Genomic DNA, 23,798 nt, shown 5'->3' with positions numbered 1-23,798 from the left:
TTCATTTCTTCTAAAGAGTTCAGAGCTGAAGAAGATCAGAAAGTTTAGAAAAAGTCCAAAGATGTGAAGCAACAGCAGCAGATCAGAAGAGTCCAGCAGAAGCAGAGAAGAAGAACATTCAGGAACATTCAGGACAACATGCAGCTGCTTCAGGAAAGAAGTCCAGATGTGTGAAAGTCAAACATCAGCCTGTGGCTGCATCCAAACCAACTGATGTTTCTGCAGCAACAGCAGAAAAAGTCCACTTCCTCTTTCTGCTCAGCTCTTCTCCAAACAGCACTGAATCATGGGAGAATTTCAGCAGCAGGATGCTGGAAAGTCTTCCTCCCAGTTTTCAGGAGATGATCTTCCAGTCCTTCTCTGCTGCAGCCCTTCAAGCAGAGACTTTCAGCTCCAACAGATCAAAGCAGAGAGAAGAAGGAAGTGATGAGGAAGAGTCAGCAGCAAATGTTGGACATTGATCCCTGATCAAGCATGACTTCAGCTCTGAATGAAGAGTCAGAAGCTGCTGGGAGCTTTGATGTTAGCAGAGAACAAGCAGCTGCAGGAAGAAAAGAAGAAGAAGTTCTGACATAGATTAGAGATGAAGTTCAAACAGACGAGGAATTGAAATGTCATTGATCATCAGGAATTATTCATGACTACAGATTTACAATCCAATAGATTTAAAGCTTCCATTTCAAAAATGTCTGATTAAATTGTATTTCTTCATCTTGAATCCTAAATAGTAAACTTCATTTTCAAATGATCACATTGCAGAAAAACAGCTGAAAAAGTCTTTAGTTCTCCTCTGAAATCATTTCCTGACATCTCTAAACTGTAAAGGGGCCTTGAAAAACATGAGGATCCACGGGGCCCAAAATGTCTAAATGTGGCTCTAAAGAGGAGCTGCTGATGGTTCTGCTGCTAGTCTAAACCAGGGCTCACCAACATGGCGTCTGTGGGCACCAGGTGGCCCCCCAGGACCACATCAGTGGCCCCCCAGGGGCACATCAGTGGCCTGCAGGCCTGTTCTAAAAATAGCTCCATTTAAAGTTTACTTTCATTTTGTTGCTGTTCTGTTTGAATCAAACTTGTATTTATACAGATTTCAAAATGACAATCTCTTCAAATATGGTCATTCTACAGTGTATCCATCATCTGAGTTTACAGTTATACAGTCATCTTCCTGGTTTCACATAAACTGATTGAGATTCTGAGTTCATTTCTAAGGAAGGAGGTTGGAGATGAAAAACATTCCGGTCTGTCAGCTTCCAACAGCTGCTTCCAGCTGTTCCGCGTGGATTTGATTTTTAAACAAGGCTAATGTTTTTAGCCCGAGTTAACCTCTGTTGGGAGCTGCAAGAACTCTGGCTTCTTCCAGCTCCGTTCTTTCACAAAAAAAGCACCAACCACACGGATTAAAAATAAAACAATGAGCGAACAGGCGCTTCATAATATTCATAACATTAATAAAAGCATCTTTGAAGATCGTCTCGTAGATTACTGAGCTGCTGCATAAATGTATATGACAACTAAGTTTCCTCTTCCAGTATTTTCAACACTACTGTGAAAGTGTGACCATGTGAATGTTTGTTCTAATGGGAAAAGTTTTTCTGATCCCATGTACACGGTTGGATTTGAATCCCACCATTGATCCCATCAAGATATTTGCACTTGTAACACGGTTGCCAACTCAGGCCATTGTATTTTTTTTTTTCCTTTCCTTCCTCATCTGTTACGTGTGTACGACGTTCCTTGCGTGACATGGGTCATGTGACCGCGACCACCCAATCAGTAAGCTTTATAAGCCGCTACCCCGGAAGCTATCACATTCCATGACAGCAGAGCCGGATTAAGACGCTACGGGTATGTTTAGTTTCGGTTTCACTTTTTAACGTTGTTCGGTTATGTTCTAATCTTTGGATATGATGAATTGTTTTGTAGGAGCCAACTGCCAGTATAACACGCCACGAATAAGCAGCATATTTGGTGCACTTAGTCACAATCGGTGAGTTTAAACTTCTTCTTTTAGTTGTTGGTTAGCTTAGCATTTGCCTCCCTCATTGAATGAGGTGGACTGATTAGCAGCTGCTATCTATGCCAAAGTTCTGTTTTGTTTTCTGTTAACGTAACCACACTGATTATTAATCTTTTATTTTGGCTTTCCTTTTTTTTCCTTTGGTGTATTATGCACTTAAATGCACTTTAGATTGAAATTCATGAATTGACTTATGATGATGAACTGTATTGATTATGAATTGTACAATGTTAGTACTTTAAAATGAGATTCATTTACCAAACTGCAATACAATTATGGTTCTATTGATATTTAACTTGGAGTTTGTGTGTGCACACAGTTTAATGTTAGAACCCTACGGGTCATGTTCTTTATCCAGGCCATAGGGATTGATGGCGAGCTAAGTCCGAACCTGAAACCAAGCGCTGGAGCTCTCTGAAGGAATTACCTCCTCCCTGTCGTTCAGCCCAGGCTGGTAGGAGGCTCCTGTAGCCTAATGACTCATTTAATCAATGCACCTGCATTCGTCCTACAACCCAGAGACACAAAGACTTTCAATCACTTCCCATCACTGAACACTAACCTCTGGATTCAACTATTTCTGTCTGGGTCGCATGGACAATACATGAGCTGATGATATTGAGTCGGATACGACGGATCACTCACTGAACCGTCCATCTGTATATAATCTCTGTAAAGGATCTCCTGGAATAATTTGGAATATTCTCTTTTGTAATATTGGTGTATGGTGTATGTTTATGTGTGTGGCTAAAAATACATGGTACTGTTTATAGCAAACCTACAGTCTCCAGTCTCTGCCTCCTCTCTCCCTGAGCCGTCCCTGTTCTTCTGACTGTAGTCCATAATAGACATGCTACACACATGCTGAATTTAACACAGTTGTGTCTTTAGTTGAATGGAAATGTCTAATCTTCAGTCAGTGAACTTTCAATGACACTTCTTTTTGGTTCATGTCCATCAGTTGTTTGCAGCTTTTCATTGTGTTCATGAAGTGTTGAACTCTGTTCTAAATGTCCTTTGGTTGTCTTTGAGTTGAACTTTTTAGGTTTCAGCATTTTTAGTCTGCAGAAAACTTTTCTGAATCCAAAGTTCCAAAAAAGTCATTTTTGAAGTGACAGTTTTTCATTTCTAGTGGTAAATGAATCTGCAGTCATTTCTGGTTTCAGTGACTGAATGATGCTCTGACCAAAGAACACTTTGTGTGTTTTTGTTGTTCTAGTGACATTCAAAGGAAGTGTCTGTTCTAGATTCAATATTTAAAGATCTTTTCAAACTTTTTTCTTCAAATACATTTGATGTAGAATCCTTTGAATGGTTTTCTGAAAACTGGAAGCTGAAACTAATTTGGACGCCAACTTGAACTTTCTACAGGCCGATCTGTGAACATTTTTCTGACATGAAATGGATCCGTGTTCTAAAATAGGTTGGAGATCCTGATTTACAAGATCCTGATTGAAACAGATCAGTTTCTATCAACCATCAGAACAATCAATTCAATTGATGAAGAAAATCTGAACCAATCATCAGTTTGTTTCAAACACGGCTGTAGACAGAAAATCTTCCAGTGAAACATCAGAAAGTTCTTCACCTGATCCGTTCTTCTCATCCTTCAGGGAGTTCAGCTTCTTTACTGACCTCAGAGTCTGCAGTCTGCAGTCTGGACTCTCCAGAAAACCACACAGATGAACAACTCCTGAATCCTGCAGGTTCTGGTTGTCGCTCAGGTCCAGTTCTGTCAGATTAGACGGGTTTTTCTTCAGAACTGAGACCAGAGCTTCACAGCTGATCTCTGACAAACTGCAGCTTATCAACCTGCAATGAAACAGAAAAGTGTGTTCAGGAGCAGTGATGCAGCTGGAGGTCCAGGAACTTGGTCCATTCAGTCAGGTGGGACCCGCCCTGATGACAGACTGACAGATGACATTTTCACTGTTTGCTCATTTCTTTGGGATTTGGACCCAAAAACATGATCACTAGACTAGAAATGACTTGAAATGGAGTTAAAAACAGATGAGGAATTGAAATGTCATTGATATTCAGGAATTATTCAGGACTAAATATTTACAATCCAATAGATTTAAAGCTTCCATTTAAAAAATGTCTGATTCCAAAAACTAAAGACACATGCTGTGTCCAAATTCCAGCCCTGTGAGGACGGAGGACTATGAGGACGGAGGACTGTGTCTCTGATTCGGGGGAGGAGTTTAACAGGAAACAAGATGGAAATGGGGGGGGGGGGGGGGGTCGGTCAGGACCCAGGGAGGAGGAGACAGAGATGTGACTCTACTTGGCAGATGTTCCACATTTATTTTGTTGATTCATATTCCAAGTCAGTCTGCAAACAACTAAATATCCTCTCATCACTACACAAACAGCACAAACTGACCTGCTGTCAATCAAATAAAGTCCATAAAACAATAAAATTGAGTTTGTCATCATGAACATAAACTCCTATAATATAATAGAATTCAATCTGTTTTAGTGCAGGAATATCTAGTGTCCTGAATTCTAGAAGTAATTCTAACACCATCATCACTACTTTTTATTTAAACGGTGAATATGACGTCATTGATTTCAAAAAATGAAAATCTAACAGATGAGTGTTTAGTGATGATCATTTATGAATCCACTGATTTCAGAAGATAAAAACCTGATGGTTTGTCTTCTTTTATGCACCTTTTATGAGTCTGACATAAAGTGAATTACTATTATTATGAAAAAAAATACATTTAAATACTTTTTTTTGGAACAAAAGTGTGAATAATTCCCCAACCTAAACTATAAAACCCTCCAATTTAGTGGAAATGTATCAAATAAATGACAGCAGTTCTCCTAAAACATAAATGTCTCCTTTTAGTCTATCTAAACTGCTGGTAGTCTAAACCAGGGCTCACCAACATGGTGTCTGTGGGCACTAGGTGGCCCCCCCGGCCACATAAGTGCCCCCCCAGGGCCACATAAGTGGCACCCAAGGGCCACATAAGTGGCCTGCAGGCCTGTTCTAAAAATAGCTCCATTTAAAGTTTACTTTCATTGTGTTGCTGTTCTGTTTGAATCAAACTTGTATTTCTATAGATTTCAAAATGACAATCTCTTCAAATATGGTCATTCTACAGTGTATCCATCATCTGAGTTTACAGTTATACAGTCATCTTCCTGGTTTCACATAAACTGATTGAGATTCTGTGTTCATTTCTAAGGAAGGAGGTTGGAGATGAAAAACATTCCGGTCTGTCAGCTTCCAACAGCTGCTTCCAGCTGTTCCTGAATCTTTGACAGAAGTTTGTGTCTGCATGGAGAAATGACAACAGCTGACTCAGAAACGGCTGGAAAACATCCTGAAATGCTGAAGAAGATCATAAAGAACTCTGGACTGAGGAGCTGAGCTGGACACATAAATCACTGCAGCATCTGTGGTTCTGAACTGAAGGAGGAACCATGGACTCCTGGTTTGTCTGAACTGAAGGAGGAACCATGGACTCCTGGTTTGTCTGAACTGAAGGAGGAACCATGGACTCCTGGTTTGTCTGAACTGAAGGAGGAACCATGGACTCCTGGTTTCTCTGAACTGAAGGAGGAACCATGGACTCCTGGTTTTTCTGAACTGATGGAGGAACCATGGACTCCTGGTTTGTCTGAACTGAAGGAGGAACCATGGACTCCTGGTTTCTCTGAACTGAAGGAGGAACCATGGACTCCTGGTTTCAGACAGAGACACAGAGAGACTCTCCTACTACGGTTCAGTCAGTTTCTCTGAAGAAATCAATCAAACTCTTTATGCTGATCAATCAAATGTTCTTTACATTTTCATAAATGTTTCTCAAAGCATCAGAAATGAAGGTTTTTGATGAGGAAGGATCAATGATGGACATTCTTCAGCCGTGTGAACGTTCAAACCTCACTAAGGCTGATCCAGAATCCCATAATGCATCATTCATCCCAGCGTTCTGTGCTAAAGTGATGCTTTGAGCACGTGATGACTCCCACTGTGGAACCATCAGCAACATTTTCTCTGGATCTACAGAGACTTTCCCTCTGAGAGTCGCTGCTGAAAGACATTGTTTCTGCATCTGAGACAAAGTGGAAGAAAAGTGACGTCACCGACAGACTTGGACTAAAACTAACAAAGATCCCAGACGCTGTCAGGGAAACATGGCAGAGTCATGGAAAAGAGGAATTCAAATGTGTTCAATCATACATGTAGAAGTTAGAATCTGAGTAAAAACGCTGCAGATTTAGTCTTTAGTTCAAAATGTGATTTAAATATATGTACGTTGATTTTTATTTATCATGACATCATTGATAATCATGGTGCAACATAATGACAATGAGACATTTTTGTATGAAATGTAGAGATGTGAGGATCATCTGATAATGGAACCATTACTGAGATTAATAAAGGGATGAATATTAATGTCTGGTTGGTCTGATTGGTCAAATGCATAAAGGGATTTATTTGATTCATTAAAAGCTTAAAGCTGTCATAAGTTTGTTTTAACACATTTAAGGTTTACCATTTATTGTTATTTTTACTGTCTTTAGCAATCTGCGTATTGCAGAGCTGGATGTTCAATAACGATACATTTGTGGTATATTGTGCAGGAATAACAGAGTTTATTTCCTCTTTATGCAACAATGTTTTTTTAACTAAACATTTGACTTTATACATTTTCCATTTTGAAAAGTAAAATACATGAAAGAAGAAGTTATTTAAAGAAAAATAAACAGCAATGTTTTGACATATTTCTGTCATGATGTCAATATAAAACACATTAAATAAACGTTTGAGTTCATCAAATCATCCAGAGTCTCTGCTTAAACAGTGAAAGCTGCATCTGAATCTGACACCAGTGTTTCCATCTCTGACAGTTTGAAGCCAAAGCCCCTCCCCCGCCTCTCTACCTGCTTTTCACCTGTTCACCTGTTCATGTCCTCTGCAGCTGAGATCCCCCCCCCCCCCCCCGTTCTCCTCAGTGTTTTCTACACAGAGTGAAAAATACGATCACCATAGCAACAGGTTGAGACGATAGTCGTGGCGCTCTGGCGCAGATTTAATTAATTTTACGTGCGCTGCGTACCGTCTAACAATAGCCCCGCCCCCCGTGCACACAAATAGCCAGACAGACCTCTCCTCTTCAGTGGACCCGGGGCTCGTTCAATACCGGGGATCGGTACCCATCCCTAGTTACAGCTGATTCTGCTGCTCCCAAAGTTCCTTTTTCTCATGCCGAACCCCCCCCCCCCCCCACGTTTACATGGACTGCGTTTACAAGCTGCGTTTACATGGACAACAGTAATCAGGAAGAACGCCTGATCTGAAGAAAATGCGTCACGTAAACACGCCGTTCAGAATAGTCTGCCCCATCAGACTCGTTGGGATCAATATTTCTTTCCGATGGAGATAGGTGGTTCTACTGATTGTTGATCCCATCGTTGTTCATGGAAACGGTTCATTCTGATCATGTGTCACTGCTGCTCTGGTTTAACGTCACGCATAGACGGATGTTTCACTCCAGAGAAAGCTTTGGAGCTCATACGGCAGCGACAGACTGCTCCGCTCTCGCCCCGCTGGCTCTTCACCTCTCCCCTGTCTTACAGCCCTCATGAGGAAGGAGCGCTTTGTGATGAGTGTAAAGACTCATCAGTGAACAGGTGCTTCATAATATTCACAACATTAATAAAAGCACGTTTGGAAGATCTTCTCGTAGATTACAGAGCTGCTGCATAAATGTATATGACAACTAAGTTTCCTCTTCCTGTATTTTGAACAATACGGTGAAAGTGAGACCATGTGAATGTTTGTTCTAATGGGAAAGGTTTTCTGATCCCATGAACACTGTTGGATTAGAATCCCACCATTGATCCCATCCAGATATTTGCACATGCTGGATTCAACACAGTTGTGTCTTAAGTTGAATGGAAACGTCTAATATTCAGTCGGTGAACTTTCAATGACACTTCTTTTTGGTTCATGTCCATGAGTTGTTTGCAGCTTTTCATTGTGTTCATGAAGTGTTGAACTCTGTTCTAAATGTCCTTTGGTTGTCTTTGAGTTGAACTTTTTAGGTTTCAGCATTTTTAGTCTGCAGAAAACTTTTCTGAATCCAAAGTTCCAAAAATAAAAAGTCATTTTTTAGTGACAGTTTTTCATTTCTAGTGGTAAATGAATCTGCAGTCATTTCTGGTTTCAGTGACTGAATGAATCTCTGACCAAAGAACACTTTGTGTGTTTTTGTTGTTCTAGTGACATTCAAAGGAAGTGTCTGTTCTAGATTCAATATTTAAAGATCTGTTAAAACTATTTTCTTCTAATACATTTGATGTAGAATCCTTTGAATGGTTTTCTGAAAACTGGAAGATTTATATTATTATTATATTATTATATATAATAATAATATAATATAATAATAATGATAATATAATAATTATTATATATAATATTATATTATATTATATCAAGATTTTTATTCTTCAGCGTCAAGTTAATGCTTGCTGTCCTGAAGCTCAGATTTCTAAATCAATATTTTCCAAAGTATCTTTGTTTTTATTTCATGTTGCTGTTTTTCGGAATGATTTATTTATTTCATGAATAGCTTTTTCAGCAGAATGAGTCTGTCTGTCAATCAGTGAAGTAGGTGGGATCTAAGCGCTCATTGGCTGATCCCTGAAATCGACTCGTGTTCCTAGATACCTGCTCTGTGGTGTTCCAATCAGAAAGATGAAATATTTCTGCTGACATTAGAGGATCAAATAGAGACCAACAATCTGTCTGCTGCAGAAGATTTAATGATGAAGATTCTTGATGGAGACAGGTTCTTTGGTTTTATTTTTCCCTAACGTATTAACGCACACTGAAAAAAAGGCAAAACGCTGATTGTAGAGTTGATGCAATAGTATTATGTAACTTTGACACAATTCCTTTGTTTTGTTTCCAACATGACAGTATTTTGTTAAACCTACATGATTCACTGAGAAAAACACCAACATGTTTTCAATGTGTTGAGTTAACTCAAATATTTCATGTAACACCAAAATTATACAATCAATACCACAATTTTCTCGCTTTTGGCGCTAAGAATTGTGGGAAGAAGACAGGCAGAAAGCGGCAAAACAGAGCAGCAGCAAGTGGTAAGTACCAATTTTCTTACATTATGCAATTTTAGATGTGTGGAGAAAAATAATATAATTTAAAGACAAATATATTCGCGGCTTAAGTGTTATTCAAAAGCGTAATATTTTTTTATTGGGACAAAAATATTTGGCCGTCCTGGCGTGGCTATTCTGAGGGTTGCCTGGTGCGCTGCATTTTCTGAAAAATCGTTGCCCCCTTCACAGGGGCTAAACCGTTTCCCCGGTAGTCGGTGACGAAGTTTTAGCGCCAGTGTTGTGCGTTTTATAGGCGGGACCCCTCACACAAAGAGGCAGTCAAAAGGGTAACAGAGGGTTGCGCGCGCCAGCGGTTAGTCATAGCCCATATTTGGATTTAAGCTGCGGTCTCGGCGGAAAGAATGAGATCTGTGAATGCGCATGCTGCTGAAATGCACGCGCCTGGTCCTTTCTCTGTGATTGCACCAGAAAGGCAGTGGATACGCAAACCGCCACCGAGCGCGTGCGTGCCAACGTTCAGGTGTGGTCGTGGGCCTGTTGGGGTCTTGCGGGCGGGTCACCTCCGCTTTGGTCATGGCGGGAAACAGCTGAGGAGATCAGTAAGAACAGCAGTGGATGCTTTTACCGTCACATGCACGCGCCCGGTCTTTCTCGTGATTCTCAGCTGGAGATAAGCAGAGGGGCCGTAGACGCACGCGCGCGCATGCCAACGATGATCCCCAACCTTGGGCGCCGCGGAGCGCGTATTTTCAGGGGGGGTCTCGTCTTGAAACGCCACGCAAGCTGCGACTGATTCTCACATCTGCTTTCTGGGGCAGACCAGCGCGACGGACCGTCCTGGCTTTGCCTTTTTTGAACTGGTCAGAGTGAACAGGAAAAAAAATGAGTCAAATGGCTGATCAACTATTAATGATTTAACTCTGTTACCGAGGCAACCACAAACAGGCGAATTATGCAGCCAATGAGAGAAGAGCTAGCCACACATGTGACTGCCCATTAGGAAATAAACTTCTGATGAGGCGGGACATTGTGACATTTTCAAAAGGTAGTCAGTTCCACATTATTTTATTAGTTTTTTTAAAAGTAAAAATTACAGTTTACAAAAGTTAAACAATTAAATAATGAAACAAGATGTATGCATATTATAGTTTTATGGCTGATGTTATTCCATTTGTTGAAGTTATGCAGGTAATGCATGCGGCTGTGTCCAAGGCTAAATGTTGTTGTTGGTCGCATATATTTAATGTTATAGTCCCACGGCCAAAAAAAAATTCAGGTCTAGCAGCATGTATTTAAAAAATTACGTAACTTTCAATAAATGTGTTGTTTTGTCTGTATAAACGGTTATTAGCCTGTACAATGTCATGTCACATGTAAGTTGAATCATAGTTTACAAATAAAGTTCACGTTTGTTTTAGCTATGATGCATTTATACATTTTTGTCAGTCATTGTTGGAGATGTGGCATTACAAACTCTGGTCAACTCTCCTTTCAAGTAGGTCCAAGATATTGCAACAATAGTTTATCTAAAGACCACCTTTGCACCTGAAAATGTTGATGTCTCAAAAAGGTTATCTCCTTCATTTATTTATTTATTTATTTATTATGTGTTTTAGGTTGTCTTCAGTGCTTGGCTAAACCCATAATCCTCCCCTGCCACCCTGGCTTCTCTCCATTCGTCCAATTGAAGGAGCATTTGGAGCTGCAGTGGTGTCCGAAGTTTTTATTTTTTGAAGCCGTAGTGACTTAAGGCTAGCTATCCCTCTGCCGGTAGGGGGATCCGTGTGCCCCGGAGGAGAAACATTTCTTCACGAGTGTGGTCTGAAGCATCGAAGTTTATATTTAAATGTAAGTCATGACTTTCTGTTTTTGAATGACTTTTTAAAGTTATAAACACAGATGTTGCTATGTATTTTCCGACCGCTGACAGCTACGTCAAATGTAGATGACCGGCGGTGACTATTGATGATGTCATGGAGTGGTAGTAACGTCTGAATATTTTTCCATATCTTTTCCGTTGGAGTGCTGAATGTAGGAAAATGGTAGTGGAGGACTTTGGTTTTCTGTCCAGACATTAATCTGGGGTTGCATCCAGGTTTGAGCCCGGTTTGAGTTCTGACTCAGAGAACTTGTCACAGTTTAGGCTTTGGTCTCAGGGCTTCAAGGGCTTCAATCAGGGCTAAACATCCTTTTGACAAAATGAATGTATAGCCAGATTACCTACCCGATCTTAACTACTCTATTTTTCCCCACTAAAACATGACAGATACCTGATGGAAATTCTAATAATTTTTTACATTTATGGAACCGATTTGAACTCTGAAAGGCCCGTTAACTTTTGTTTAGTTAAAAAACAATCTATTACGGGTAGTTGGTTAACAGATGATTATTGACAACAATGTTTGCTGTCCCTCTCTTTGTTCTATATTGAACTTCTACCTGAAACCTTCATCCAACCGTGCAATATGTGGTTTTTATCACATCCTAAAGTTCCCTCTCAGATCAGCTTTGGATCTATTTTCAAAGTGTTCCCAGTGGTCATTTAATTATGATGATGCAGTCTTTACTCAAAATCAAAGACTTGTGTTGTTTTCTAGGACATAGTTTCTGCAGAGCAGCAAGACTTCATAAGAAAAAAGACGTGGGTAAAATGAGAAATCTCGACGGTCCCACCCCTTTTTTTTTAACAACACCTGACCATCTGCATACGGTATTCCTATTTACAGTTTTGTTCAAACATTCACATTACATTATGAATAGCACCTATGCAGAAGTGACATTTTTGTTTTTATTGATAATTTCTGGCCTTTGAATAAAGAAATATTCAAATGCTATTTTAATCTGAAAATCTTCTTCATATCAGAAAATGCTACAAGAGCATGTTGAAAACACCAAAAACACCATTTTTATTAGAGGGGGACCCACTCAGATAAAGAATAGTTTAAGCTTAACCTTTTTTAGTATTTCATTTTTTTTAAATAGTGGCATACTGGGGCAGGTGAAAAAGTACAGTTTAAAAAGGCTCTCAGTGTTGTACAAACTGTACCAGGAGGGCCAAAGTCTCTCTGCTCAACTCCAGTCCAACATCCACTTGTAGACAACTAGATCCACAAACGTTTTTGTTTTCCTGGTCTGAGCTGGAGTCATGCTCAGAACTGTACCGCTGGATCGCTCCAATATTGCTGACTGTTTTTGTTGGATTGTTAATGTTAATTTAGGTTTGTGGGGCTCTGTAAGCTAGTGGGAGAGAGTGTAAACAAATGGATGATGGGAAATATGTGAAAGCATACTTTTATGCCAACAACACTAGAGGTGAATTTCTAATGAATTCCTGCCCCTCTGCAGAAACTATGTCCTATAGAACAGAACAGATCTTTAGATTTTGGCCTAAAACAGCATAATCATAGATGAAAAAATCACTGGTAGCATTTTGAGATGATTGGAGTGGGACTTTTGGTTTGAACCTGGACTGTCTGACTTTAACCCCTAACCCTTAGGTTGTCATAAGATGAATACTCATTTTTTGTTTTTCCTTTTTCATTTTTTAGGATGACACAGATGCTGCCAGGGAGAATGATAAAACGATCTATGAATGAGGATTATGCTGCGTTAGTCTAAGGACAAAATGTAAAAAAGTAAATAATTATGTTACCATGAAAGGCACAATTTTCGTATTAAATTTTTCTGTAAAGTAACTGTTACAATTTGTATTTTACAGAATGAAGACACCATAAATGCTACAACTGTGGGTGTTTTAGCATCCAGAAGATGGAATGTTGGAATACTTGGATGTTGGAATCTGTTTTGAAGGCCAGATTGTCATCAGACTTGGACAGTGTTGGACAACGTCGCCTTGGTGTTTGGAATATTTTTTGGTCTATTCTCTCATATTGAGCTACCCACAAGGTCAGCGATACACTTACATTTATTTTTATTGGAATCGAGCTGCACCCAGAAAGGCTCAAAGCCTCTAAACAAAAAATGTTCATGTGATCGTTTTGATGATCTGTTCAGGCTGTACTCACCTCCATCCAACAGCCACAACCCCAAAAACCAGCAAAGGGGAGACAATGAATTTTAAAAATGGACTAATTTGAAAAAACTGTATACATGATGATGTTTAAGTTTTACACGCCTTAAATAAATGTGCAATGTAATAGTGTGTCCTTTGCATTTTTGAATTATTGAAAGTAATACATGACTGTATTGAAATTACAGTCATGTTGGTGCAAAACATTTGAAAAGGTTTAGCTTATTAGAAATTGTGCTGCCAAAAAAAAGAATTCTACTAAAAAAAAAAAGTCAGTCTAACTTAAATGATTTGTGTTGGGACAACACAAAGAAAAAATGCAAATTGAACCCAAACAAATTGGGTGGAACGAGTTTCCACTATTTAATTGTGTAGCTCTAACTGAAATAATTGGTGTTAGGACAACACAACAAATTAATGCAAATTCTACTGAAAACAATTGTGTAGGTCTGACTGACAAAAATTGTGTTGAGACAACACAACTAAGAAATGCATATTCTACTCAAATGAATTGTGTAGGTCTAACTGACAAACATTGTGTTTGGACAACACAATGCAAACATGCAAACACAACTAAAAACAATTGGTAGGAACGGGTTTCCACTATTTAACTGTGTTGGTTCTACAAATCCTTTTTTTCAGTCCAAAGATCAGTTTCTACAATGTTCTGTACCAGTGACAATGACAAATGAACATCATCTGTTTATCTAAATGTAAATGTCTAATCTAAATGTGAACAATAAATGTTTCATTTCAACATTAAAGTCCAGTTTCTGACTCCCAGACTCTGGTTACCATGGAAACGGATCCACACAGAGGAACGCCCTCAGAAGGAGTCTAGTTAACTATTGGAGAGCACAGAAGACTGAGAGATTCTGACACTCTGGACCACTGATCTCTGACAGAAGGGTTGCTGTGGTGCAGCGTCTGACACTAAACTCATTCTCTTTATAACTTGAATGTAATCCTTTATCAAATATTGTTAATCTTATAACTTCAACCTGGTAGACTCTGGTCCTTGAAATATTGTCTGCATTAAACTGATATGCAGCTACAGATCTGCCTCTGCAGGTTTACTCAATTCTTTCATTTCTGCACCAAAACTCTCCTTTCTCTGATTTTCTTCTCTAGTCTGACTCACACTTATGTCTGTGTGTGTGTGTGTGTGGGGGGGGGGGGGGGGTGTGGAAACACCATGCCATGGAAACGTCTTTGTTCTACAGAAAATGTAAGCAGCTGTTTTCTTCCACTGCAGACTCTTCAAAGAATCAAAGATGTTCAATTTGTGGAAAATCCAGAAAATCTTTGAATCCAAACCTTTCAGCTTCAGTGAAGAACTACAAATGTAGAAATGAACCAACCAGCAGCTTGAATGTTCTGACCTCAGAGTCTGCAGTCTGCAGTTTGGACTCTCCAGTCCAGAACACAGAACCTCCATGGATGAACCCTCTAGATCGTTGTCGCTCAGGTCCAGTTCTGTCAGGTGGGACGGGTTGGACTTCAGAGCTGAGGCCACAATTTCAAAGTGAGTCTCTGAAAGTTCACATCCTGAAAGTCTGTGAAGAGAAAGAAAGACAGAAACAGGTGATCTATGATGAATTCAGGCTGTGATGAAGTTCCAGTTGGACATTTCTCTCTTCATCAGAGCTTCATCTTCATCATGAACCAGTCCTCCTCATCAGTCTCTCTCAGATCTTTCTTTCATCTGCAGCTGGAGGAGAGAAGGTGGAGCTCCATGGAGCTTCATGCTGCCCTCAGTCTGTCACTGATCTGAGGTCTGAACCCCAAAGTTACCAGTAGAACATCTGGATACCAGAGACTGACAGCTGTCACTCTGACCATGAAGATGATGATGGTTGAATGTTTTTAAATGTTGGTTATGATCCAGTTTTCTGAGAGTTTTCTGTTTCCATTTCCAAAATGATATTTTCATGTTTTCAGCTCTGAAGCTGTGAACAACAACAGTTCATCTTCCTGTTCTGATGGAGAACTTTGATCCAGTTTCCTCCTCAGGTCCACGTCTCCCATCATGAACAGAACCACAGCAGCACCAACCTTCAGGCAGAACTTTCCAGAAGCTCTTCTTGGTAGAAAGAGGCTAAAGTGACAGTTAGCTGTGATGCTAAGCTTCATTGTTCAGAGTCAGAGTCCTCCTTGACTATGAAGAAGACGTCCGTTCAAACATGTCAGGTACCGTATTTTCACGACTATAAGGCGCACGTAAAAGTCTTACATTTTCTCCAAACTGTAGGGGGCGCCCTATGAGGCGGTGCACCTAATGTGTAGTTTTGGGACTTCAGCAGAGGAGTAGAAGAAGACGATGAGAACCAACTCAGTTTTTCTACCACTGCTTTTTTCCACAATGAGTGTGTATGTGTGTGTGTGTGTGTGTGTGTGCTGAAATGTGTGTGTGCTGCAATGTGTGTGTACTGAGTGCCGCTCTCCCCCGTTTGCAAAAGGAGGAGCAGACACTCAGCCAAGTGAGTGTGTGAGCGCACATTCAGTTTGTGTTACTCAGAGAACAGTGAGTCTCTGAGGGTCCAAACGGGAAAGTGAAACCCCAAAGGAAGATCTGCTTTCAGCCCTGGAGAGGATCTTCCCCAAGGTCAGAAACGTGATGGCAGGAAAGGTTCATCACGAGCATGCATGTTTCACCGATATGTTCAGAAGGTTCTGGATTGGATTCATTTGGACAAATATGATCCTTCTTTGATCTTTAGCTAAAAGATCATATGAGTGTTAAAAACAAACTGATTTTCTTCTTTCATGTTTTTTTTCTAATCATTTCAAACCTTTCATTCTTTGTAAATCAATCTGAACTCTGATCTGATTCATCATTATCACTTCTGGACTCACCTGAACTTTCTGCAGTTCCTCACAGCTGGGATCAGTCTCCGTTTACCCTCATCTGATGTCTTGTACTGGTCCAAGTCCAGCTCATCCAGAACCTCCTCTGACATCTGCAGAGTGTAGGCCAGAGCTGAGCAGTGGATCTCTGAGAGTTTCTTTTCTGATTTGTTCTCTGACTTCAGGAACTCTTGGATCTCCTGATGAACTGAGAGGTCCTTCATCTCCATCAGACAGTGATAGATGTTGATGCTTCTGTCAGGAGAGACTCCATAACTGTTGATCTTCTTCAGGTTGTTGATGGCTCTCTGGATAGTTTCTGGATTCTTCTCTGTCTGACCCAGCAGGCCTCCTAAGAGTCTCTGGTTGGACTCCACAGAGAGACCATGAAGGAAGCGAACCAGCAGGTCCAGGTGTCCAGTTTGACTCTGCAGGGATTTCTTCAGGACTCCACTCAGAATCTCATCCAGGTATAGGCAATACATAGTGTCCTCCAGGAAGTCCCTAATGACCTTTACCTTCCTGTTGGAGTAACAGTGGAACATGTAGACTGCAGCCAAAAACTCCTGAACGCTCAGATGAACAAAGCTGTAGACCGCTTTCTGGAAGATCTCACACTCTCTTCTGAAGATCTCAGTACAAACTCCAGAGTACACTGAGGCCTCTGTGACATCCAGACCACACTGCTGCAGGTCTTCTTGGTAGAACATGATGTTTCCTTTCTCCAGATGTTCAAATGCCAGCCTCCCCAGCTTCAGAAGAACTTCCCTGTGTGGACTTGTCTGATGTTCCTGCTGGTACTTGTTCTTCTTCCTCTTTGTCTGGACCATCAGGAAGTGGGAGTACATGTCAGTCAGGGTGGTGGGCAGCTCTCCTCTCTGCTCTGTGGTCAGCAGGTTCTCCAGAACCACAGCAGTGATCCAGCAGAAGACTGGAACTTCACACATGATGTAGAGGGACATGGAGCCCTTGATGTGGGAGATGATTCTGCTGGACAGCTCTCCATCTGGGAACCTCCTCCTGAAGTACTCCTCCTTCTGAGCATCATTGAAACCTCGGACTTCTGTCAGTCTGTCCACACATGAAGGAGGGATCTGATTGGCTGCTGCAGGTCTGGAAGTGATCCAGACCAGAGCTGAGGGCAGCAGACGTCCCTGGATGAGGTTAGTGAGCAGCACGTTGACTGAGGACTTGTGTGTGACATCAGACACCAGCGGACTGTTGTTGAAGTCCAGAGAAAGTCTGCTTTCATCCAGACCATCAAAGATGAAGAGAAGTTTGCAGACAGACAGCTGTTCTGCTGGGATCTTCTGGAGTGTTGGATGGAACAGCTGGATCAGAGTGAGAAGACTGTGCTGCTCATCTCTGATCAAGTTCATCTCCCTGAAGGACAGAGGAACCACAGCACTGATGTCTTGGTTCTCCAAGCCCTCGGCCCAGTCCAGAGTGAACTTCTGCACTGAGAAGCTTTTTCCAGCTCCAGCAACTCCGCTGGTCAGAACCACTCTGATGGATCTGTGTTGGTCAGGGAGGACTTTGAAGATGTCTGGGTTCTTGATTGCAGTGTCATGGAGCTGGTTGGTCTTGGTGGTGGTCTCCAGCTGCATCACCTCATGTTGGGTGTGAGCCTCTGGTCTCAGTCCCTCTGTGATGTAGAGCTCAGTGTAGACCCTGTTGAGGAGCGTTTCTCTTCCTGCTTCTTCAGTTCCTTCAGCCACATGTTGACTTCTGCTCCTCAGACTGATCTGATGTTCTCCAAACATCTCCTGCAGACCAACATCTGCTGACAGAGCAGAGAAGAAAGCTCCTTCATGAGTGTTCCACATGTTTCCAGAAGAATCCATCAGCAGATGATCAGGCTCTGACTCACCAGCTCTGGCTCTTTCTGCAGACTGGGGTCCGCTCCTCTTCTTCTCTCTGTGGACACTAAGGAGAAACGTTAGTGAACACCAATCAAAGCAGTCAGTGGGAAGTTCCAGACTGACTCTGATCATGGAGCAGATCCTCTCTGATCTTCAGACTCAGATATTGGGATCCAGACTGTGCTGAATGTGAGCAAATGTGTTTCCAGGTGAAACCAGAGCAGATCTAGTCCATCTGAAGGTCTAAATGATGCCTTAGCTGTGTTTGGAGCTCATGTCTGGACTGAGCTCAGAGAAAAGTTCAGCTGTTTGCTTCATCCTCACAGACTGAGCTTTGTGTCCTCCAGAGTTGTCCAACTCTTTTCTTTCCTCTCAGACCTAAAGCGCTCACAGCAGATGGTTGACCTTCCTGGATGGATCAGCTGATGTTCTTGATGAGAACATTGTTGTTCCTGCTGAGAGCTGAACTCTGCTTTGTTCACTAGAAACTGCTTCTTACTGTGAGTCTGAAGGTCCTGGTTCAGTTCTGAAGTCTGGAGGATCCCATTTGGACCGGTCACTCTTCATGGAGCCACAGCTGGAGGCTGCAGACTGGACTCTCTGTGTGACCTGTTGACCTCTGCAAACACCAAAGCATCAGAGTGTTGGAGGATCTGCTTCTTCATGAACAGCTGATGGACTTTGACATGAACACAGACTGAGCTGTTTAGTCTGGAATAACATGACATGTTTGGATCAACAGTTTCCAGCTTTCAGCATTTTCTGTCAGTCAATCCAGACTTTTTTCTAGAAAAGCTGATTCCAATTCTCCATGTAGAAATGGAGAAATTCTGAGAGCAGAAAGTCCAACTAGAACAATGTGATGTTTGGAAAGCATGAAAATCTGAATCCTAGGAGTCTGCAGTGATTCTTCTCATTAGACTGGAGCTGCTGTCAGTCAGAGTCAGCAGTCAACATGTTTTCTTCTCCAACATCTCTGATGTCTCTCAGAGACTCTCAGAAGACTCAACTGAAAAGATCTCATCACACACATGATGCTCCAAGTGAGTCTGATCAGAGAGATCCAGAACTGAACCAGACCTCAAGTCCTTCATCTGAAAACTGTTGATCTTCTGAACTAGAATCCAGCCTCCAAAAACTCTGACAAACACTCACTGTTCCACTGCTGGACGGATGTCCTTGAAGTTAGGATTATGACCCTTTGACTTGTCACTCCTGAAGGATCCACAGCTGGATCCAGGTCCAGGTCCAGGTTGGTTCCTGTGAAGAATAAAGGTTGCTGGTTTGAGCCCTGAACTCTGCTATGCTCCTTTAAGTCTGACTAACACTTACTGTTCCTCTTCTGAACTGATGTCTTTCAAGTCAGGAATAGAAGCTGATGACTTTTTAGTCTTGAAAATTTTGAAGAAGTCTATAAGATTTTTCTTGCTGTGGAAAAAAAAACTCCAATTGATCAAATATTGTCCATCCATTACATCAATAACACATATTTAACAAACACTTACTGTTTCACTCTTGAACGACTGTTTTTGGATGCATTTAAATTATCCTCTGATGTGTCACTCCTTCTGGACCCCCAGCTGGATTCAGGTCCAAGTATAGATCCAGATCCAGGTCCAGATCCAGATCCACATCCAGATCCAGGTCCAGATCCAGATCCAGGTTGGTTCCTGTGAAGAATGCAGGTTGCTGGTGTGAGTCCTGAGCTCTGACATGGAGAAGATCATGGACAGTTGGAGATGCTCATCTCACCTCTGAGCTTTGCTCTGGTTGTCATGGTTACCATCTCTGCTTTTAGAGGGAGGGGCTTCCTCCTGTGGCTCCTCCCACTGATCCATGCTGCTGGATTGACTGGATCCACATCAGCTCACACACACCTTCCTCCTTCACCTGCAGAGGAAACCCTCATCATCAGAGGAAGCTGCCATCAGCTGCTGCACTTCTGCTCTCCCTCCTGCAGGTGGAGACATGGAGCTGCAGCAGCAACATTTCCATTCAGTCACTTTGACACAGAAACAACAAACTTCCTGTTTCTACACTTCAGGAAACAGGAATTCTTCCCCACAAAGCTCCAACAGAGTTTTATTTCCACTGTTGAACCTCCAAACTGTGAAGCATTACAGGTTACTTGCTCAAAAGTAATCCATTACCTTACAACACTAATCTCTGAAAACTGTAACATGAGTCCTGAGTTCCTTCCTAGTTTGTTTCTTTAGAAGAGCTGCAGAAGAAAAACTTCTGAAGAGACAAATTTACCATAAAAGTTGTTCTCATTTCTATGGAAGATTTCTAATGATAAAATGTATTTCTGGTAAAGTGAAAACAGTGAAAACACAATCGGAGGATCAAAATTCAGCTTCAGTGAGTTTAGTCCATAAAAGATAACTAGGGTGTTTTCAGACTGGACACATTTGGTTTAAAGTGAAGCAGAATTCGTTTCCCTGATAATCCTGAACACATTTTCAGTCTGAATAAACCCAAGTGGACCCAGGTCTGGCACCAGGAACCATCTTTGGAGGTGGTTTCAGTTCATTTCCAATGGGACTGAGGTCCGGTTCACTCTCAGATTCCTTAGTCTGAATACAATCCGTCCTTTGGTCACATGATGTAAACAGATTTGCAATGAAGGAACCGATGAGCTCCAGACTAAAGTAAAGCAACGATTGTCGTGTTTTCAAACAGAAAAGATGGTCCAGCTCTTTATTTGTTAGAAGGTTTATTTTAATAAATAGAATTAGAAACAAACTCTTCCAGCTTTGTTTTTTATCACTGGTTCTAACATTACAGCTATCATAGAGTCTGATAAAAATCCATGAAGAAGAAAAGCTGTGAAACACATGGAGGAGTCACCATTGCACTGGCATTACTTTGTTTCTTTTATTATTTACACTACTGAACGGATTTGATTACTCTTTTGCTTCATTTCCCGTCAAAACCATTTCTCCCTCTGGCTCATGCTCACCTGTCTGAAGTCAGGTCATCATCAATTTATGATGGACAGCAAGACATGAAAACAGCTCCTACAGTCTGGTTGAGTTCTTCATCATTGAAACCTTCCTCCTAGTTTCTAGGGCAGAAAAATGCTCCGTCTGACCTTTGACCTCCACAACATCAACTCAGAGAAAGAGGTGAAACTGCCTGAAAACGTCCCCAACTCTGACTTTGTTGCTGTTAAATGCTGAACACATAAACAAATCATCAGAGCAGATGATGAAGAAATGAACCAATCAGAGAGGAGCTCCCAGCTGTGTTCCATCAGAATCCTGTCAGAAGTTCAGAAATGAAGGAGATGTCAGTACTGAGAGGATTGGAAACATGCAGTTGTTCAGCACTGAGGACCTGAGAGCCTCCCAACCTTCTTCAGCAGAGATCAGAGCACTGAGGAGCTTCCACAGCCTCTCTGGAATGTCATTAGAATGTGAGCTGAGAGGAAGGCTGGAGCAGAGTCACCAACTGTTTGGAAGAAGCAGCAGAACTCAGAGTTTGGCCTTCAGCTGCATTCTGCTCTGTTTCTGTCAGAAAGGTGACCTGCAGTGACCTTTTTGGAAGAAGACAAACTTCAGTCTGAGCTCTTCGTCTGCTGCTCCTCTTCCTTACAGACCTTCATCATGAGTGGAGAAGACAACAGAAACACAAAGACTCACCGTCAAGAAGAGGAAGAAGAAAGTCCTGCTCTGTCTGCTCTGACACGGAGGAAAACTCTCTACTTCCTCATTTCCTGATTCAGGAACACCTGAGCAGAGCTCCGCCCCCTTATGTGTGTGTTTGTGTTAGGCTCCTCCCAGAAACCTGAAAGAGTCTCAGCTTTACTTAACAGGAGATGAAAACTTTACAGACTTATGTGAGGCCAAACTTGAAACAGAAAGAGACGTTCTCTATGGCTAATGTTTCCCAGGACAACATGGACTTCATCCTTTATTAAAATTTATCTCAACTTTCTGATTTCTGATCATTCTGAAAGACTTTGTGGATTCACCTGAGGGGAAAACCACAGCAGGTCTTAAAAAATCCAGACAAAAATGTTCATGTACTCAAATGTTTTAGTTTACTGAGTGAAAGTGGACAGAAAAGTTCAGAATTACGAAAAGACTTAAGTTTTTAGTTGTTAGCTCTGTGAAAATTGAGTTAAAAAGGAGCCCATACCATGGTCCCCCCTCTCCCATGTTTAACAGTTGGTATCAGTTCTTTTGTTGTTATGATGTTTGGTTTTTTCTAAATATGGAGCTGATTCTGAAAGTTCTGCTTTTACCTTGAAACTTGTTTGTCAGTTTTTATGCAAAAGTAACCTGAGCTGCTCATTTGTTTCTAGAACAGCAGCAGCATCAGTGAACAATGAACCTCTATGGTTGGACTATTTTTAGCACGGGAAGCTGAAATGAAGAAGGAAGAGCCGTCAAACAGTTCTGGACAATCTACATGTCAGCTGTGGTTCTGCATTTCCTCCAAGCGTTCATGACAAGGTGATTGAACAAGAGTTTTAGAAAAATCCAGTTGTCCTCTCATGCACACAGCGAGCTAACGTTCCATCCACAGACACTCATTTCACCCCACCAGTCATCAGCAAGACTTTCAAAATCAAAGATCATTTTTACAACGTTTTCATAAATTTGATGTCAGATTCAGACTATGAGCCTTCCTGGAATCAAACCCTCAATTCAATTCAATTCAATTTTATTTGTATAGCCCAAAATCACAACAACATTCGTCTCGATTGGCTTCGAAGTAAAACATGAACTGAAAAGGATCACGAATACAAAGAGTTCAATAGGAAAATACTCAAATGAACTAACAAACTGACTAAGCTATACTGGCATCCCTGCCCTTAGACCCCCCTTCGCGGTAAGGAAAAACTCCCAAAAAAACCGGATTCCGGAAAAAACGAAGAAACCTCAGGGGTGCCCACATGAAGGAGGGATCCTCCCCCAGGACGGACAGGCGATTTACCAGAACTCTTAGAGAAGAATTAACTTATCTAAATCTACAACTACATATATAAAGTCCAGCAGACGAGCTTCATCCAGCCGTGGTTATCGGGACAGTCAAAGGCGCGAGTCGAGCCGGAGACAGGAACCACAGCCAGGTGTAGGAGCAGGAGCAGAGACGAGGTACTCGGTCAGGTACAGAGCAGAGACGAGCCAGAGATGAGCCAGAGGCAGGATCCACAGCCAGGTGTAGGAGCAGGAGCAGAGACGAGGTACTCGGTCAGGTACAGAGCAGAGACGAGCCAGAGATGAGCCAGAGGCAGGATCCACAGCCAGGTGTAGGAGCAGGAGCAAAGGCGAGGTAAACGGTCAGGAACTGGAGCACGGATGAGCCAACTGGAGTCTGGAAGCACTCCCACTCCCCAGGAGGGGAGAAGGAAAGAGGGACAATACATGAATCGCACTGTACCAAACAGAGGCATGGAGAACTAAATGATAAATTATGATCAAGAATAGAGGAGAGGAAGGGTAGAAGTAAAAAAGGAAAGAGGACAGAACCCCAGAGCACCATAGTTACCCCAGCTTCAACTTCTAGCAGCCTTTTAAAAGAAATAGTTATTATTAAGTTTAATTTAAACAAACTAACATTAAGTTAAATAATCTCTGAATACTAACTAGTCTGACAATAAGCCTGTCCAAAGAGGAATGTTTTCAGTCTAGCTTTGAATGTAGAAACTGAGTCGGCCTCTCTTACATGAGCTGGGAGTTTATTCCATAAGACAGGGGCTTGGTGGCTAAACGCTCTACCTCCAACCGTACTTTTACTAATTCTAGGAACCACAAGCAGTCCTGCATTTTGCGAGCGAAGTGTTCTGATTGGTTGGTAAGGGACTATGAGGTCCTTAATATAGGACGGGGCCATTCCATGTAAGGCCTTATAGGTTAACAGGAGGATCTTGAACTTAATTCTAGAATCAACTGGGAGCCAATGGAGCGAAACTAACACAGGA

The 23,798-nt window shown here is 41.6% G+C and overlaps 1 protein-coding gene and 2 long non-coding RNA genes across 5 annotated transcripts in view; 2 read left to right on the top strand and 1 right to left on the bottom strand.

Annotated features, from left to right (window-relative positions):
• The window catches only part of LOC144989040 (NLR family CARD domain-containing protein 3-like), a 228,514-nt gene that overhangs the window by 9,269 nt on the left and 195,447 nt on the right, over positions 1 to 23,798 (bottom strand). For 2 of the 3 annotated variants that reach the window (XM_078940794.1, XM_078940785.1), the window contains 9 exons: positions 19,619 to 19,756; positions 19,372 to 19,536; positions 19,199 to 19,294; positions 19,022 to 19,126; positions 18,366 to 18,485; positions 17,875 to 17,930; positions 16,014 to 17,787; positions 14,540 to 14,713; positions 3,656 to 3,832 (listed from right to left, as the gene is read on the bottom strand). In XM_078940794.1, coding sequence (XP_078796920.1) covers positions 3,656 to 3,832; positions 14,540 to 14,713; positions 16,014 to 17,787; positions 17,875 to 17,930; positions 18,366 to 18,485; positions 19,022 to 19,126; positions 19,199 to 19,294; positions 19,372 to 19,536; positions 19,619 to 19,704 — 2,753 coding nt within the window. In that variant the 5' untranslated portion in view covers positions 19,705 to 19,756. Of the gene's footprint in view, positions 1 to 3,655; positions 3,833 to 14,539; positions 14,714 to 16,013; positions 17,788 to 17,874; positions 17,931 to 18,365; positions 18,486 to 19,021; positions 19,127 to 19,198; positions 19,295 to 19,371; positions 19,537 to 19,618; positions 19,757 to 21,510; positions 21,824 to 23,798 lie in introns of those variants that run through there. The other variant, XM_078940790.1, reaches the window with a different exon arrangement.
• On the top strand, positions 21 to 2,797 carry LOC144989489 (uncharacterized). Its single transcript, XR_013653725.1, has 3 exons — positions 21 to 1,848; positions 1,927 to 1,990; positions 2,379 to 2,797. It is a non-coding gene; the product is annotated as an uncharacterized LOC144989489 (long non-coding RNA).
• On the top strand, positions 20,709 to 21,815 carry LOC144989583 (uncharacterized). The gene is made up of 2 exons (XR_013653844.1): positions 20,709 to 21,389; positions 21,466 to 21,815. It is a non-coding gene; the product is annotated as an uncharacterized LOC144989583 (long non-coding RNA).

The sequence above is a fragment of the Oryzias latipes genome, chromosome 2, assembly GCF_053564925.1.
Source record: "Oryzias latipes strain Hd-rR chromosome 2, Olatipes_Hd-rR_3.1".
Lineage (NCBI taxonomy): Eukaryota > Metazoa > Chordata > Actinopteri > Beloniformes > Adrianichthyidae > Oryzias > Oryzias latipes.
The sequence above is the reverse complement of the archived record's forward strand: the minus strand, read 5'-3'. Positions and strand labels throughout refer to the sequence as shown.